Here is a 16137-nt window from a genome sequence, read left to right on the forward strand (position 1 = left end):
GAATGTCGATGATGATTGAAGTCCTGGAGTATCTGGACAGTCGAAGAAGAAGAAGCAAGTAGAGAAGAGGTTCGTTCGGCGGAGAACAAATCAAGCCAAACACAACCCAAACCAGCCAATCCGGTGACTTTTTCTTACGCCCGCCACGGCAAAGTGTCGTTTTTTCGTTTCGCTTCTTGTTTCTTTCGTTCTTGACTTGTTCTGTTGCTTCTCTCTATCTTCTTTTCCGCCTTTCTTCGACTCCCTCTTGTGTCTCGGTCTTATTCTCCCTCTTCCCTTCTCCCCCCCATCCATCTAACTCTCTCTTTCTCTCCTCCTCCTCCCCCCCATCTTCCCTCACCTCCCTCGCCCATCAGGTTTCTGCTTCTTCGCTTCCCCCCTTTTTTTCTTCTTTTTTACTTTCCTTTTTATTTGATGTTCTAGGTATCTTGCTTGCTGTGTTTGACACACTATTGCAGATAACCCTGACATCCTTTCGTTAAAAAAGAAGAAAAAAAAGAAAAAGAAAAGTAAAAAAAAAAAGCGCAACCCACACTTCCCCTACACTAATTCCACCCGGGAAGTCGCCGCGTTTTTCACTCGCCATCCACCGAGGATTTTCTTCCGGCCATCTGTCTTTTCTCGTTCTCTCTCCAATCGATTGATCGAAACACCTCCTTTGATGCTCTTGCGATTCGCTTGATTCCTCATCCTAGAATCCGAATCGGGCAGTGCAGCCACTGGACTGGTCTGTGCCCCAAACGTCATTGTCCAGAACCAACACAGTTGGGTTTCTCACCTCTTCCAACCGAAAAAAAAGTGTCTCCGTCCTTAGAGAGATTTCTCGCTTTTGATCCTTTGTCTCCTGGGTGATTCGCTATCTCCCAGCCTGCGACCAAAATAAGAAAGACCTCCTGTTCCGACCAACCCTCACGACACGCAAACTCAGCAGGTGCTGCAGGTGTTTTGCAGTAATTTTTCTCTTTCTGTATTTATTTTTCATCCGGGCCTCGCGTAAAGGGAGACCGATTTGAAGGGAAAAGACACTCAGAAAAGAAAGTCCTATTCCGAGACTTTCCTTTGACCCTCCTTGTTCCAGAATCCTACCCTCATTCAATCCCTACTTATGGCCAGCCATATCATCGGCAACCGCAACAGCACGCCTGAAGCCTCCAAGTCCAGTCTTCGTCCTCCATCGTCGTCTCGGAATCTAGGATCGCACCAGCTTCGTGCATCGGCCGATATGTCGGGCTTCCCGTCTCCTCTGTCATCCCGCAGTATCCGTCCTTCCTCGGAAGTGTACTTCAATCAACAGTCTCAGGCGTCGAACAACGCGGAGGATCCGTTGGACCGTGCAGCTCAGCAGTGGCTCGCGGATATTGATCAGTACGAGACTACATTGGAAGAGATGGCCGCTGCCACGCTGGACCAGGATTTCAAGGATGAGCTTAGCGCCATCGAGCAGTGGTTCCGGGTCCTCAGCGAGGCGGAGAGGACTGCTGCCCTTTATGCTCTGCTGCAGCAGACCACTCAGGTGCAGATTCGTTTCTTCATCCAGGTTTTGCAGCAGATGGCCAAGAGCCATCCCATGTCGGGACTGTTGTCTCCAGCCAACTTTGGTGAGAAGGGTAAGTTGCATACCAAAACAGGCAAGCGTGGCAGGTACTAACAATAATCTTTCGACAGATGCCATGTCTAACCGCCTGAACGATGCCATGTCCAAGTTGAACGTGGACAGCTCCCGGAGCTCTCTCGGTCGCCCCCCGCCGTCCCCGGGTGCCAAGCGCAACTCCGGCCTCGACTCGTCCACCATCAATGCCATGTTCCCTGATGCCGCGGCGGCAATCGCGAAGAAGAAGGCTGAGTTCACCCAGCAAACGGGCAATGCTCCGCCCTCGAACCGCAACAGCGCTGTCTTCGATCGGACTTCCTTTGTGGCACCCACCATTTCCGCTCCGGACAACAGCAACGACACCTTGGGCCAGCCTCCGGTTTCGCCCTGGGCCCAGCGCGGATCTGAGCCGCAACCCCCTATCGCTCGTCCTAAGTCCTCGTCCGGCCATCAGCCCATGGGCCAATTCAGCCAGACTCCTTCGAGCCTGCGCTCTCCGCTCCCTACCCAAACCGCCACGATTCCTGCCCCCGAGATTGATGCTCCATTGCTCTCGCCGTACAATGTTGGAAATGCCAGCTGGGCCTCCATGACCAACACCCCCATGACGGCGACCTTTGGCCAGCAATCGCAGCAGCCCCAGCAGAATTCGCAGGCCGATATGGTGGCCAACGCGACTGCGATGAAGCTGGCCGCACTGTCGACCGTCAACAACCGCATTGCACTTGATGATGCTCGCAAGTACCGTCGGGCTCGCTCCAACGATGGCCAGGGTAAGAACTCGGCCAACGCCGGCCACGGCATGTCTCATGGTGGCCTGGCCAGCCCGGGCCTCCCGGGCCACAATCACCTGGTTGCCGGACAGCTGTTGAACACTCAGCAGCTGGCAGCTTTGCAGGCACAGCAGCAGGCCGCGATGGCGGGTCGTCGCTCCCGCCCGACGTCGCCTGGAATCGCCATGCAGGGTGCTGGCGGACTTGGTCCGATGGGCTTCACTTCGCCGCAGAACAACGGCTTCTTGGCGGCATATGACCCGAACAACCCGCTCATGGGTAACGGCCTGGGTGCACTCGGCATCGGGCAGTTTGGCCTGGGAGGTCCGGAGGGCTACCTCTCGGACCACTCGGAAGTGGCTCGCGGCCGGTCCCCGCGTGGTCGTCGCGGTAGCTCGAAGCCGCCGGAGGACCCCACGGACCCCAACCTGTTGAAGGATATTCCCAGCTGGCTGAGATCGCTGCGGCTGCACAAGTACACGGAAAACCTGAAGGACTTGAAGTGGACGGAGCTTGTCGAACTGAACGACAAGGCGCTGGAAGACCGCGGCGTCAATGCTCTGGGTGCCAGAAACAAGATGCTCAAGGTGAGTCAAATCGAAGATTTCCTAGATGGTTAGGGTTATGCTAATTTTTGTAGGTTTTCGAACAAGTCAGAGAAGCCAAAGCCGAGGGCAAGCTCGACAACATCGCGTGACGAAGTGCAGCCATTCATTCATCGTCTTGACTTAACGTTTCTGCTTACATTCTCTCTATTGCATTAATTGACTAGATTGGCTTTGGGCATAAGTGGCAGGATCCGAAATGAACCTATGAGCGATCTCATCGGAAATGAATCTTGGGAGGAAGTTGTCTAGTAATGGGATTCGAACGCCATTGGGGCAGTTGGATGAGTGACCGACTTGACTGACTTATTGACTTATTGTTTGTATGGATGTATTCACATGTTCATGTAGACGTGCGTGGGGCTGTGTCTCAGCATGTCGTGTTATGACGGCTAGGATGTTAATGGTATAATCATCATGGCTTTGGTAAATATAATTGTTGCAATTACAGCAGATTACAGTAGACACTTCAAGCATCCAGAACCTTAGTAACTTAGTAGTCTACCAATCTCCAAACTCCGTAGTAACTAACATTAGAGAAAAAAGTACTAGAACCACTAAAGGCGGAACCAACCGGCAATATCCCCAACTCCAACATCATATCACAGCTACCTACCTATGCTATCTACCTACTTCCCACAACCAACATCAACCACCCATCCACCCACAACCCTCCAAACCAAAAGCAACATAAGAGAAGATTCAAAATGCCACCCACAAAACAAGAACTCTCCCTCCTCATCAACCCCCTCGTCCCCGAATCCCTCCAACACAACAACAGGGTACGCATCCCCACAACCACCAACCTCCCACTAAACCATACATACATACCAATCTAACCAAATAATTATATATAGACACTATCCTCCCTCCACTCCCTAACCTCCTTCCTCCTGGGTCTCACAGCCGGAATCCTCTCCCTCCAATCCGCCACGGGATTCCTCTTCTACCTCCTGGGAACGGTCTTCGTGTCCGCGCTATTCCACGCCCTGTTACTCTATCGCTCGGGGGGCCTCGGTGCGGGGATGTATTTCGCTGGCGCGAATGGGGAAATCGAGGGTATGGATGAAAGGGGCGTCGTCGGTGGTCGTAAGGGTACTAAGGGTGGGGGCATGATGAGACGTGCAGCTTGGAGGGATGTTTGGTTTGGGGGTGGGGTTTTGGGTGAGGCGCTTAGTGGGTTTGTGCTTGGGTGGGCGGGTGTTGGGGGGGTTTTGAGGTGATTTGTTTTTTCTTTACTTGGTGGGAGGTATGGGGGAGATGGGTGATGGAAGATGGGGGGTGAGAAGGGGGATGATAGGTGGTGGGTTGGATGGTGTGTTTATTGATGTGTGTTATGTATACATGTATAATTCTATGGGTCTATGCTATCCAGGGTGTTTATGTGGTGTTGTGGTGTAGGGTGGGTTGGGGGTGGCGGTGATGAGATGGGCTTGCTGATGCGCTTGTGGGTGGTTATGGTGCCCTGTAGGGTTTGGTTTATTAGCATTATCTCTGGTATGGAAGGAAGGAAGAGGCGATGTACCTTGGCTAGAGCCCATAGATACGGAACGTGGATGACCTCGCTTCGTCCATCTTCGGTATTGTTGCCTCCGGCATGCTCTCCGTCGTTCTTTGCTCGAACGTTCACCCAGACGTTGCCCATGATTGTTGTCGTTATGAGACTCAATCCTATTATGGGGATAATCGAGATGAACGCCCACATGATGGCATCCTTAGCAGCCATGTGGACGCTGTCTTGCACGGCTGCGGGCAGGTTGTCGAGAAATGCTAACGAGTTGGTATCGTGGACGTTCAGCGAGCTGCCGGTGCCCTCCAGGCCCGTTATGGCAGAGGAGCGGCCGAATTTGTTGTTGAATACACTTGTCATGATGGTCAAGCCGAGCGTGCCCCCAAAGGGAAGCGAAACCTGCATCAAGGACATGGCTGGTGCTATCCGCTCTGGCCAAATGCCTACCGTGTGGAGCGATGAGGGCATCAGGCGCAGTCCGACTCCTGCGCCAGTGATGACTACCATTCCGCTTAGCAGGCTGGTCTTTTGTGCGCTGATGGCATAGGCCACTACGGAGAGACCGACGGTGCTGAGCACGGCTCCCAGGAAGAGGGGGAAGAAGGTTTGGCGAGGAAAACCGTTGCAGAAGTAGATTGCTAGGTAGACACCAGCTGTATGCATGTTAGCCAGTGCTTGCAGGTCTCGCTTGGTAGATGTCTTACCTCCCAGTCCGGGGATGTAGTATAAGAGATCTAGGCCTGCCTTCGAGGGAGAGTAGCCTGCTACCAAGATGTAGTAGATGCTGACAAAGTAAAAGATGGAGTATGAAGCTAAGGCAGTCAGCGGCTGTGAGAGTGTAGCATGGATGGATGTGTCACTTACCTACGCCAGTGGAAAAGTTCACTATAGCAAGCCAGATTGTATCCCTTCGTTCGAACAGGCTATATGGAACCATCGCCACGTGTTTCGGGAAGATGCGTGCGAACAGTTTACCTGGCTCAAGGAGGTACTCGTACACGAAGAATGCAATGAAGCAGATTGCACCGATGATCAATGGCGCCAGCACCTGAGGAGACGACCAGGGATAAGTGGCGCCACCCCACGTAGTGGCCAGGATGATAAGACCAACACCGAATATGAATAGGACCGATCCTCCGAGATCTATGGTAGCAAGTGCTGGGAGTATCGAGGACCATCTTGAGCCCTTTTTGAACATGGTTCCTTCGACAAGGTCGTTCCGCAACAGCACGAAAATCATGATGTGACTGAGAACAGCGATCTGATGATTGTGAGCCTTTGCATAGAGAAAGATAGTTCCATACTTACAGGAATAGGCACAACGAAGCAATATCGCCAATTGCTCTGTCATTTCGTCAGCAAAAGTATACATCGGCATACAACCAAGCTACCCACATCAGTAAGATACCTATGCAGTCATTAGTAGTGTTCATATCATCCTTAGACGAACACTTACCCTCCAATAACCGGGCCCACGGCATATCCCACTCCTCCAAAAATGGTGAACAGAGACTTATTCCTTGCATTCTCCTTCAAAGACACCTTATCGGCCAGAACAATCATGATGATATTGTTCAGACCTGCAGAGCCTATACCCTGCAAAGCCCTACCGAGCAGCAGCATACCCCATGTCTGCGCAGCTGCACACAAGACACTTCCAATAAGCATGAGAGACAATGCCGTCTGTAGTATAATGTGACGCCCGAAAACATCGGCAAGCTGACCGAATATGGGAATGAAGGTGGTCGATGTGAGACTAAAGGCGGTAATGATCCAGTTCAGCTCGTCGAATTGGTCTAGATACAACGATAGGGGTCAGCAAGAAACAGTTAAACACAAGAATCTGACTCACTAAAGTGAGATGCAATAGTCGAGGTCGCAGTAGCAACAATGGTCAAGTCCAGTGTGGAGAGAGTAAACGGCAGGGTGAGGCCAGCAATGAGTTTGACGCGATACACTCGCGCATTATGCTTTTGCTCCTTGCACAGGCTGCATTTCTCGGTGTCTGTAGCAGGACTCAATTCTTTGGTGGAGCCAGACCTAAGCCTTTCTAAAGGCTCAGAGTCTTCGCCGTTCCTCGATTCTAGTTGGTACCATTGCGAGCGATGTGCACAAAGTGGCTTTGGTGTGGGAGACTTGGAGTCTTTCGTCTTCTGCGATAGGTACTTGTAAGCTTTGATCATATCGGTAGCCCGTCAGTCTGGAAGTAGATTCAACAGAATATAGTATGATGATGAGAGATGTCTGATATAGAAAAGGCTGCACGGGCTGCTGGTAGAATCAAGGGACTATAGGATGCCATTGTGTAGCTATATATGAAGAATCCAACTTGGCCTCGTATGCCGACTCGGATGCAACTGAGGCTGTGTGGTCTAGACAATATATCTCCTTCGAGTCATCAGTGCGAGGCACAAAGGATGTCAACTTGACTGATGTCAAGAGCATCCCAGTCAAATGTAGGGCCGTTTCGAGCAAGTAATGCGTGCCCGTCTGATTGGCCGGAATGGTACTATGCGCAAGCCCTACCGAATGCGGTAAGGATTGCGAGGAGTCAGCCAACACAGCCTCTTAACTAACGTTATATTGTAACACTATGAATCTTGAGCTCAACAAATATCTTCTAGGAATCTATTCTATAGGACGTGGTTCGCACAGCATGAACGCATTAAACAATATATGTACGTCTTGAACGAGTCTATCTATATACACATAGCGAGACATCAGGGGTATAGCTTCAATCGACAGTAAATAAAATCGTAAATCCGACTCGCTCCAAAGCAAAACCCCAGGTAAGAAAAAACCATGAAATATAATCATCTCGAAGCTCCAGCCAGGGAGGATCGTTCATCTTCTATACCGATCGCGGATCGACTCATGCGCTTGGCTCCTCAATAGGCTCTTCCGGAGGCGAGTTGGCCAAGGCACTCTCGAGCGCACTCGTCAAGTCAATGTGGAAGAATGGCCGGTTGATGCCCTGCACCACCGCCGCCTTGCGTCGATTGCGGTATGCCTTACTGTCCTTGAGATCGCGCGCCAGCTTGTCGTCCGGCGTGCTGCTGTTGTCGGACGACGCTTCAATATCAATTCCGGACGCCTCGCGCTCGGTCATGTGGGTTTCATGTTTGAGTCCCTCCTCGAGGTCACGCTTGACGGCGTTCTGGTGGGCATGCTCATTGTTAACCATCTCCGCATGAGCCGCAGCAGACGCCCGTCCTTCGATCTCAGCCACACTGAAAATCGGCTTCCACCGGTGGAACCCGTCATCAGAAGCAGGAGTCGGGTAACCGAACCCTGCGGCTGCCAGTGCTCGTTTCGTCCAGCGGTTGTTAATATGAGCGAAGTGCCACTGCACAGTGCGAGGAGAGGCATAGAGATCGAGCTGGTTGCGAACATCGATCAGGTTTTGGATGGAAGTCACATCAACATTATTAACCGACGAGAAATCGAGGATGATGGAGCGGAGGATGGGCCGTTGCGAGCGGCTCTCTTCCTTGCCCTTGCGAGAGCCGGGGTCGTTCCAAGGCCGATCACCGGGACGAGCGTAAGAGAACGGGTTGGTGCGACGCGTCTGGCGGAAGATTGCCTGAACCAGGTAGTCGGTGTAGTGGTTTGCGTTGGGGTAGTTAAAGCCCTCAGAGAAACGGTAAATGAAGATACCGGGGTATGGTTGTTCCACCTCAACCTCGGGGTTTGAGCCATCGGTATGGTTAAGAGGAAGGAAGATAGACCGACGGGATTCGCCCTCATTGTCGGGGGCATCGGGGAAACCACCAGGTCCATACTTGCCATCTCCTTGGATCAGATGATCGCCAACAACGGAGTGAATGGTAACGCGGCCCAGGAACTGACCGCGGGCCTTGGCAACGCGGAAAAGCAGGACAGCCACGGACACGCAGATAGTGCAGTAGATACCATCCTCGATCGAGGTGAAGACAGTTACGATGACACCGATGAAGAAGATGATTGCATCAAGGGGTGAGACGCGCCAGAATTGGTACACAGTGTTTGGGGGCGTGATTAAATCCCCGACAGCGTGGATGATAACACCGGAAAGGGCGGCTTGGGGGATATAAAAGAAGACGGCGGTCAGGGCGTAGATGGCGAGCAACACAACAATGGCGGTGATACAGCCGGCCAAGGGAGTCCGAACACCTGCCTTCGACTTGATGGCAGTCCGGGAAAAGGATCCGGTGGCAGGGTACGCGCCCAGAAAAGGGCCGAGAAGGTTGGTCACACCAATTCCGACCAATTCTTGGGACGGCTCGATGGTATAGTTGTTGACACGGCCAAAGGACTTGGAGATTGCGATATGCTCGATAAGGAGGACGATAACGCAGGCAGGGAGCTGACTGGCAAAGACCTTGATGATCCTAGCGTTGACAACAGGGACAGCCGCATCTCGGAAACCTGAAGGACACACATGTAAAGTTAGTTGACTACCCTCAAAAAATAGATATATCAAATATCATCAAACGCACCTCTTGGTACACTGCCCAGAAGATCAAACATCGGGTTATCCTTGCGGTGAAGGTTGACTGCCGCACTGATCATGGTGTAGAATAGGATGACAAAGACAGTGCGCAGAGTCGACGCGAAGAACCACACTTTAGCCTGGCGAGGGTACTTGCGAGCACCATAGTTGCAAACCGAACGGATAATGTACAGCATGGCCAAGGCTGTCACACCAAGGGCAGCATCAATACCCGCAGTAGGAAGATACTTCAACGAGTTGATAATGACCATGTAGGTTGAGCCTCTGGTGGAGAAGTCGGCCGATTCTCCAAGGAGCTTCTTGACTTGACCGGCAGCGATATTGAGAGCGGATCCCGTCATGAATGCCGAAATTGCAGGAAGGGGAATGAAGTCAACGATGAAGCCGAGCCGAAGAAGACCGAGGGCACAGACGATGGCACCGCAGATGATAGCCAGGCAAGACGCCACGATATGTCCTGGAACATCCGGGATCTCTTGCTCAGCCTGGAGCACAATCGTTCCGACCAGCGTGGACATTACAGCAACAGGCTAGACGGGAAGTTAGAAGGCATGGCTCGATAGCGGCAAATATTGGAAGAGGGCACCTACCCCGATAGTGATATCCTTGGATGTGGCAAAAAACCAATAAACCAGTACACCCATGAACGATGAGTAGAGACCATACTGCACTGGTAGTTCGGCGAGTTTGGCATAGGCCATTCCTTGAGGGACAACAACAGCACCGACAGTTACACCTGATGAGTTAAGTAAGACACATTGGCCACACATATGTACAGCATCAGGACCCGATGTGGCGACTTACCGGCGACGAGATCACCGAAGAACCATTGCAGGTTATACTTCGTGATCCAAGAAAGGAAGGGGAACAAGTTGTAAAAGTACATAAGGACATCATGCCAGGTTGGACAGATCTCTTTAAGCCATTCGGCAGTGGTAGGTTCCGGTTCAAGATAAGAGTATGTCTCAACGGTGCCGTATGAAAAGGTCGATTCGCCGCGAGTAACGGGGTCGGAGTGAGCTCCAAGGGGATCCCGATAAGGCAATTTGATACCCAGAACTTTGGCCAGGCCGTGGCCAGTCTTGGTCATGAGGTCTTGCGACATGGTTGTCGGGGAGGCCTCTGATGGTAGGAAAGGACTGTTTCTAGGGCAAGATGGTGCCCCGAGCCACTTGGAAAGTGGAAATTTGGCGTTGACGAACGGAGCTGCTCAACAACAATTCTCGAGTGATGGGAAAAGAGAATTGCAGTCCTCCAAGGTAATATATCTTCCAGGGGTGTATTTAGGCAAGCCCCATGGCAAGGTTGATGGCAAACGATATAAAAGTGGAGGCGGGAGGATAGTGCGGATTTAAAATGAATATCCGAAGCCAAGCGCCGATGTCGTGATCGGGAGCTATGAACGCGAAATATCAAAATGCCCACTCGACCCTCTTTTCAACGTCAGGATCCAGGCTACACGAGCAAGTTGAACTCAAAAGATCTATCAGATAAAAATGATAAAAGGTAGATGAGAGAACAAAAGTCCAAGAAAAGCACACGCGGCTTTTTGTGTTTCGCTAGGAGATAATGTAGATGTGGCGCACGGGGAAAATTGTGGTCGAGCGGAAGATGAGACCAGCAGATCCGTCCCACGCAAGTGTTTCAACAACACAAATAGCCACAGAAGCAAAAATGGGAAGAAGGAAAATAATGAACAAGTAGTGAAAGTAGTTCGAGGGAAGTCAGTCCAGAGAGTTTTAAGGTGATTAGTCTTGTCAGAAGAAGTTAAGGTGACACGGGTCTCCGTGGGGAGAGCGGACGTCGCAACGGGAGTTGATGCAAGCCGATCAATGTGTATTCTTGCGCCAAAATGGCATTGACAACGACGACCATGGTACGACTATTATCAACCGGGAAGGGAGCATCAGCAAGAAACGCGCAGTGATGGGGCAGCTGATCCACCAGGGATCGTCAAGGGCAAAAAGCACGCCGTCTGGAATTTTCACAAGCCCGTCGTCAACACGCAGCTAAGAAAAAATTCCCTAGCCTGCAGGGAGGGCCAAGCTCGTCAGAGAAAGCTGGCGTAAGAGCGCCGTTTAGGTGGGTTTGGCCGGGGTCTGGAAGCGAAAGATGACGATGAGCCGTGGAGCAGGTGCCCGCCCACCGGCTGGGCCCATGGTTTGCGATTTGCATGGGAAGGAGGGAGTAGTGTATCAAGTGTGTAGTTGAGCATCCAGGACAGGATTAACCTCCGGCCAACCACTGAACGGGATTCAAAACCCTGATGATAATATGGTTCACTACTCAAAAGAGCCGAACAGAATGGAGTTCATTCTCGGTAGTCGTAACCCACCATGACGATTGCAAGAGGAAATGTTCCTCTTCGTGATGGATCCAGCATTTGTCCGACGTTCGCAGAGGGGGAGGAGCCAAAAGGGAAAGTAAGTTGAGTGGACTCCATCCGCCATATTGCCAAGGCACACCGCCAACCGGAAACGGGTCAGGACCAGGGTGGACCAATGAGAATGGTCCCTGGCTACTGGGGAGCAGCATCCGCGGCGGGCAGGCGGCGGCCAATGGGAATAGTGCGAGAACACGCCATCGCTCCGACTGATGGTGAAAGATGGCCGCGCGGTTTCGTCCAAGTATCGGCTGGGCCGTTCTGTGCTCTTCCTACCCCCCTTGTTGAGAAGATGGAAGTTCTCCGTAACTACGAGGTCCCTGGTACCTTCCCCCTGCTTTTCCCTACTGTTTGCCTCCTGGACTGACTTGCCACCAATACTAATCTCCCTTTCTTTCCCACTTTATCTACTTAGTACTCTATCTCCGATGCCCGGATGACGAGTACACATCTCGTATCGGCCTGGACTGCCAGAATCGGTTTCTACCTGAGGAGCTACTCTGCAGGTCTGGAAAAAAATTTATTTCGGGGTCATTGAACAATCTGCTGTGTTCTTATTGTAATCTGGCATAAATTAAAGTCGATTTCCACATGTGCATGGCAACAATATATCTGGGTGTCACGAACATACTGCTAAGCAAGCGGCAGTAATACAAGCGGACGGGACGGTCTTGACTACGTACCACCGTTTATTTCCTCTGTAACTGTGGATGCAACAGATTTGTAAGACCAAGATTGCCTTTCAGCTTTTCCAACGAGACTTTGCCGATGTGGCTTGGCACCGTCAGTAGTCATGGAACTGCTGGAAAACAAACTTCTTTTGCCATCAGATAAACATGGAAGCCCGACAAGACAGCTTCCCTGCTACTTGCTGATCTACAATCCCATAGTCCATCTAGCACGGCTCACCCAACCCCAAATGGAAAGAGATATTCTGTTCTCTCTAACAGGTCATGTTGACGGCGGCTTCAGGCCGTAAGCACCACCGCTTCTAAACCTTGTTGATTTTCTCCATTCCATTACCAACTGCATTGGCTCAACAACTACTTACTAGTATCCAACCCAACGCTGCATCTATAAATTTTTATGCGACCAGGATGTCTCCTCGGAGCAGCCACTACCTTCCATCCAATCAGACAGACCGTGCTGACCAGGGAGTGTCTCAGAAGGATTGCCCGGCGTAGCCGGTGCATATGTACCTAAAAAATAGTTGCGAGCTAAGCAGGTTCCCCAGAATTGCGCCATCGATCTTATCACTGCGTGATGCGGCTGTCCAGGGACATCATTGGAAGATTAATTCGATGTGGTTTGATGTATGCCTACAGAGTATAGACATCGAACGATTCGGTGAGCAGCACGACCTTCGGCCCGACCGTGTCCAAAATGAATGAGCCACTTTTGTAGATTAATCTCTCATTCTTCTGACTAACAGCGGGTTTTTCTTCCGCAATAGTTGCCTTGTTCGCTTGGCTGCGCGGAGATACCACACCTTTTTCCGTCCATCTCTACTAGTCAACTACACCCCTGCAGCTGCGGCATCCCCGTGGTATGGACAATCATCCATCGAACAATGAGTCCCCAAGCCATCACATTCCTACCCTGATCTTATTCCGATGCTTCCTTTCCTCGCAGACCTATCAGCGCGAGGACATGTCAGACAAAACCCCGCCGCAAATCCTATCTACCAAAACACTAATATATTCGACGTTCTCGTGGCCGAACTTGATCAACAAGAAGTCCGGTCTGCTGACAAGAACTATACAGCACATGCGGACATTAGAGCCTCCTCTATCTAGCATGAATGCGTTCATCGTACATCAAATTCATCCAGTCGCCTCTTAAGAACACCCATAGAAGAAGCTAAGCGAGACATACGGTTCTGGCACAGACCCAGACTAACTGCCAACAACAATGATCTGCAAACCTTGATATCTATCCATCAAAGTCATCCATCTAAAGTTCAATAAATGTCTTATGTGACAGCCGCCAGTCAACCTTACCTCAACAAAGTTGCCATAACCCCACTACCATGGGTTCAATAGCTTAACGTGCTTGAACTGTCCGTGTGACATTATACTGCATTCATCTGAATCAGTTCTAACATATCTATCTAAGAGTCTGGCATCTCACTGCAGAGAAGGTCACGAGATACAAGCGACCTGCAAGTGCTTTGTTGTCCGAGTCCTTGCAGAGCACATGACCGAGCTTGGGTGTGCCCCTCCAACGGAATATACTAACATTACGTTCGAGTTAATCTGGCATCCCACAAGTCATTGAACAAGCAACCCGCTAATATACGATACTAATCGACGTCATCTACGTATAGCTTCTCACTTGGGTGATCTTTTCTCTCATCATCTGCTCAACAATGAACATGTGCTCAGAAATAAGCAATTACAGATGAAATGGGGTGCACAGCTTATGCTTTTCACAACTTCATCCTGCACCCGAAGGATGCTGGAGGGTTACAGTGCAGATTGCCATGCTGTGAGAGGCTCTAGCAACATCATCTGCCGTATGATGCAGCCCGGTTCTGAATCTCTGACTCTTGACTCTTCGTAGAGTACCTCAGCACATCTATCTCATTATGCTAGTCATATGGCGTAGGGGGGAAGAGGAAGAGCTCGCTTAGTTAGATATACTTTTGAAATGAACCTCACGGGATCCAACATTGAGAAGAATGTTCTAATGCACGAAGAATCAATCATTAAGTTGAGTATAATGAATGATGTAGTGCTCAATGACGCCATGACAAAGGTGAACATCGAAGCATTAGGAATGATGCTAGAGTGAGCGTCCATGATATACAACACATAGTACCTAATATCTCTATCTGTTCTGTGGTGCTACTGTAGAACTGATAACTCATTTCTCTACGAATCACTGCTTCATTGTATAGTAGAAAATGGAACGATAGCAAGTAAAATGCATAGACCGCTAGCAAAAGCATTTCAAGAACTCGTTGACGGTTGACAGGTATATACATTCCTCGCGACGAGTATACTATTATCTATTCGCAAAAGACCAAACTTTTCTTCCTCTATCTCCCCCTTTCACTCATCTTCACCCTTCCTCTTCCGAAGATGTCCCAATCCATATAGCGAGTCGTTCAGTTCCTTCCGTTGCTTCTCCTCCGTGGTGGCTGGGACTTCTTCCGTACCGGTGGAGTTGATCTTATCGGTCACAGACGCCGCGGTCGGCTCCCATTCCAAGCTGTCGTTGCCGCTCTTGACGTGGAATGCTTCAACCAGGGTGGAGGGGGAGGCGGGGCTGGCTCTCCATTCTTGAGTGGAGTCAGACTGGCGGATAGAGTCGACGGAGACAAGGATAGTGTTGTCTTTCTCGACGGGGGTGAGGTCGAGGACGTTGCCGGAGAGTTGGATGGAGGCTTGTGTTTTCAGGGTGCCGTCGGATTCCAGCGTGAAGCATTGCAGACGGGATGATCTACTCCGGTTAGAATATGTACTCGGTAGTGATTATATAGGAGGTGTAAAGAAAACTCACCCGTGAAGTGCGACAAGGATGATACGCAGGTCTCCAAGGGTTGTCGCCCAGATACCCTGCACTGCAACCTCTGTAGCTTCCGATGCCTCGTCTACTAGGGAAACCTTCTGGAGAATACGGCCTTCAGCCCAGTTCCAAACGAGCAGGTAGTTGTCGCCTCCGCCAGAAACGAGATACTGGGGTGCCCACTGAGGCACACAAAGCTTGCTGATGAATGAAGTATGGCCCAAGCAGTAGTTTTCAATGACATGGGCTTGAGGAGGACCACGGGAGACACGGATATGTTCATCTCGGTCGGCGGTCAGGATGTAGCTGCGCTTCTTGTTTCCATCCACCGGAAGCGAGACATAAGCCATGTCCGTGAGCAGCGACACATGGCCAAGCAAGACTTTGTGTTCGAAAATCGGTCCAGAGGACTTCTCATCCCTCTTTCCTTCGCTCGCTAGACGTAATTGTTGTTCCAAGGCTCGTAGGTTGCCCTTCGTATGCACGGTCAGGTTTGTTGCCGCCGGATGGCTGAGTTTTGCGCTTCTGAGGGCTTTCGTAACCACAGGAATCTTGTCGCCTGGGATCAGTGGCAACGAGTAGACATCTCCAAATTTGTCACCACACAGGATAGTGTTGTCGTCATCAGTGAGGGTAATGGCGGAGGGTCGCTTGGGCATGGCTCTGTATAAAGTATGAATTTCCAGATCCTGAGCCAGAATTGATGGGGAAGATATTCACTCACCTCTCGCTCAGTTGAACAAAAGAACCATCTTCCTGAAGCTGGAAGACACGGACGCACTTATCTTCGGCGGTAAGCGCAACTATGTGCTCGCCGTTCGAAGTGCCAATTACTATGGGGATGTTTGACCAGGCAGGCTTCTCGATTGATTGGGATTCTGACGATGAGACCTTCCGCTTCTTCTCTGGGGGCCCCTGCTCGGCAGTGGACTCTGCGTCAACAGGGTTGGTTTCACTCGAAGCGACATCTGCTGGCCAAACCGCCAGTCGCTGGCCAGTCTCTGCGGAGTAGGAGTACAGCTTGGAGCCCGCTGACCCTATCAGAATGTTCGTAGGTGACCTCTGCACCAAACGGAGGCATTGCAAGGGATGTTGGAATTGCGCAGACATTTTGGAAGAATTGACTGAGAGTGTAAACGAACGAAATATAGAAGCACAAAGTAAGGCCTCTTCTCCGCCGTCGCAGTAGATCGCCGTAAAAAGTCGATGTCCCGCCGCATCATGGCCGCATCTCCGCGCGCCCGACCGCCTTCCCAACTGGGCCGGAGGAAAG

General features: G+C 51.0%; 7 protein-coding genes across 7 annotated transcripts; 4 read left to right on the forward strand and 3 right to left on the reverse strand.

Annotated features, from left to right (window-relative positions):
• Positions 1–1105: 1105 nt before the first annotated feature.
• Positions 1106–3061, forward strand: BO87DRAFT_423669 (uncharacterized protein; the record flags this gene model as incomplete). Its single annotated transcript, XM_025627181.1, has 3 exons — positions 1106–1607; positions 1666–2951; positions 3005–3061. 3 exons carry the CDS (start codon positions 1106–1108, stop codon positions 3059–3061), a joined length of 1845 nt encoding a protein of 614 aa, XP_025482162.1.
• A 544-nt stretch (positions 3062–3605) lies between these two features.
• On the forward strand, positions 3606–4192 carry BO87DRAFT_353981 (EMC6 family protein; the record flags this gene model as incomplete). The annotated part of the gene is made up of 2 exons (XM_025621262.1): positions 3606–3751; positions 3827–4192. Exons 1-2 carry the CDS (start codon positions 3677–3679, stop codon positions 4190–4192), a joined length of 441 nt encoding a protein of 146 aa, XP_025482163.1. The 5' UTR covers positions 3606–3676.
• A 96-nt stretch (positions 4193–4288) lies between these two features.
• On the reverse strand, positions 4289–6662 carry mfs56 (putative MFS multidrug transporter; the record flags this gene model as incomplete). The annotated part of the gene is made up of 8 exons (XM_025628772.1): positions 4289–4434; positions 4495–5132; positions 5184–5291; positions 5344–5740; positions 5788–5823; positions 5875–5887; positions 5936–6275; positions 6332–6662. 8 exons carry the CDS (start codon positions 6660–6662, stop codon positions 4324–4326), a joined length of 1974 nt encoding a protein of 657 aa, XP_025482164.1. The 3' UTR covers positions 4289–4323.
• A 689-nt stretch (positions 6663–7351) lies between these two features.
• BO87DRAFT_394951 (SLC26/SulP family anion transporter) lies at positions 7352–10076 on the reverse strand (the record flags this gene model as incomplete). The annotated part of the gene is made up of 4 exons (XM_025625157.1): positions 7352–8886; positions 8958–9501; positions 9562–9707; positions 9776–10076. The coding sequence occupies 4 exons, from the start codon at positions 10074–10076 to the stop codon at positions 7352–7354; spliced, it is 2526 nt and encodes an 841-aa protein (XP_025482165.1).
• Positions 10077–11002: 926 nt separating this feature from the next.
• BO87DRAFT_452644 (uncharacterized protein) lies at positions 11003–11817 on the forward strand. The gene is made up of 2 exons (XM_025628509.1): positions 11003–11394; positions 11431–11817. Exons 1-2 carry the CDS (start codon positions 11308–11310, stop codon positions 11719–11721), a joined length of 378 nt encoding a protein of 125 aa, XP_025482166.1. The 5' UTR covers positions 11003–11307; the 3' UTR covers positions 11722–11817.
• A 1818-nt stretch (positions 11818–13635) lies between these two features.
• BO87DRAFT_374373 (uncharacterized protein) lies at positions 13636–13981 on the forward strand. Its single transcript, XM_025622772.1, has one exon. The coding sequence runs from the start codon at positions 13755–13757 to the stop codon at positions 13914–13916; it is 162 nt and encodes a 53-aa protein (XP_025482167.1). The 5' UTR covers positions 13636–13754; the 3' UTR covers positions 13917–13981.
• A 282-nt stretch (positions 13982–14263) lies between these two features.
• trm82 (putative tRNA methyltransferase) lies at positions 14264–16050 on the reverse strand. The gene is made up of 3 exons (XM_025620267.1): positions 15589–16050; positions 14859–15527; positions 14264–14798 (listed from the first exon to the last, which is right to left on the reverse strand). Exons 1-3 carry the CDS (start codon positions 15972–15974, stop codon positions 14408–14410), a joined length of 1446 nt encoding a protein of 481 aa, XP_025482168.1. The 5' UTR covers positions 15975–16050; the 3' UTR covers positions 14264–14407.
• Positions 16051–16137: the final 87 nt, after the last annotated feature.

This window comes from Aspergillus neoniger, assembly GCF_003184625.1.
Source record: "Aspergillus neoniger CBS 115656 unplaced genomic scaffold BO87scaffold_8, whole genome shotgun sequence".
NCBI lineage: Eukaryota > Fungi > Ascomycota > Eurotiomycetes > Eurotiales > Aspergillaceae > Aspergillus > Aspergillus neoniger.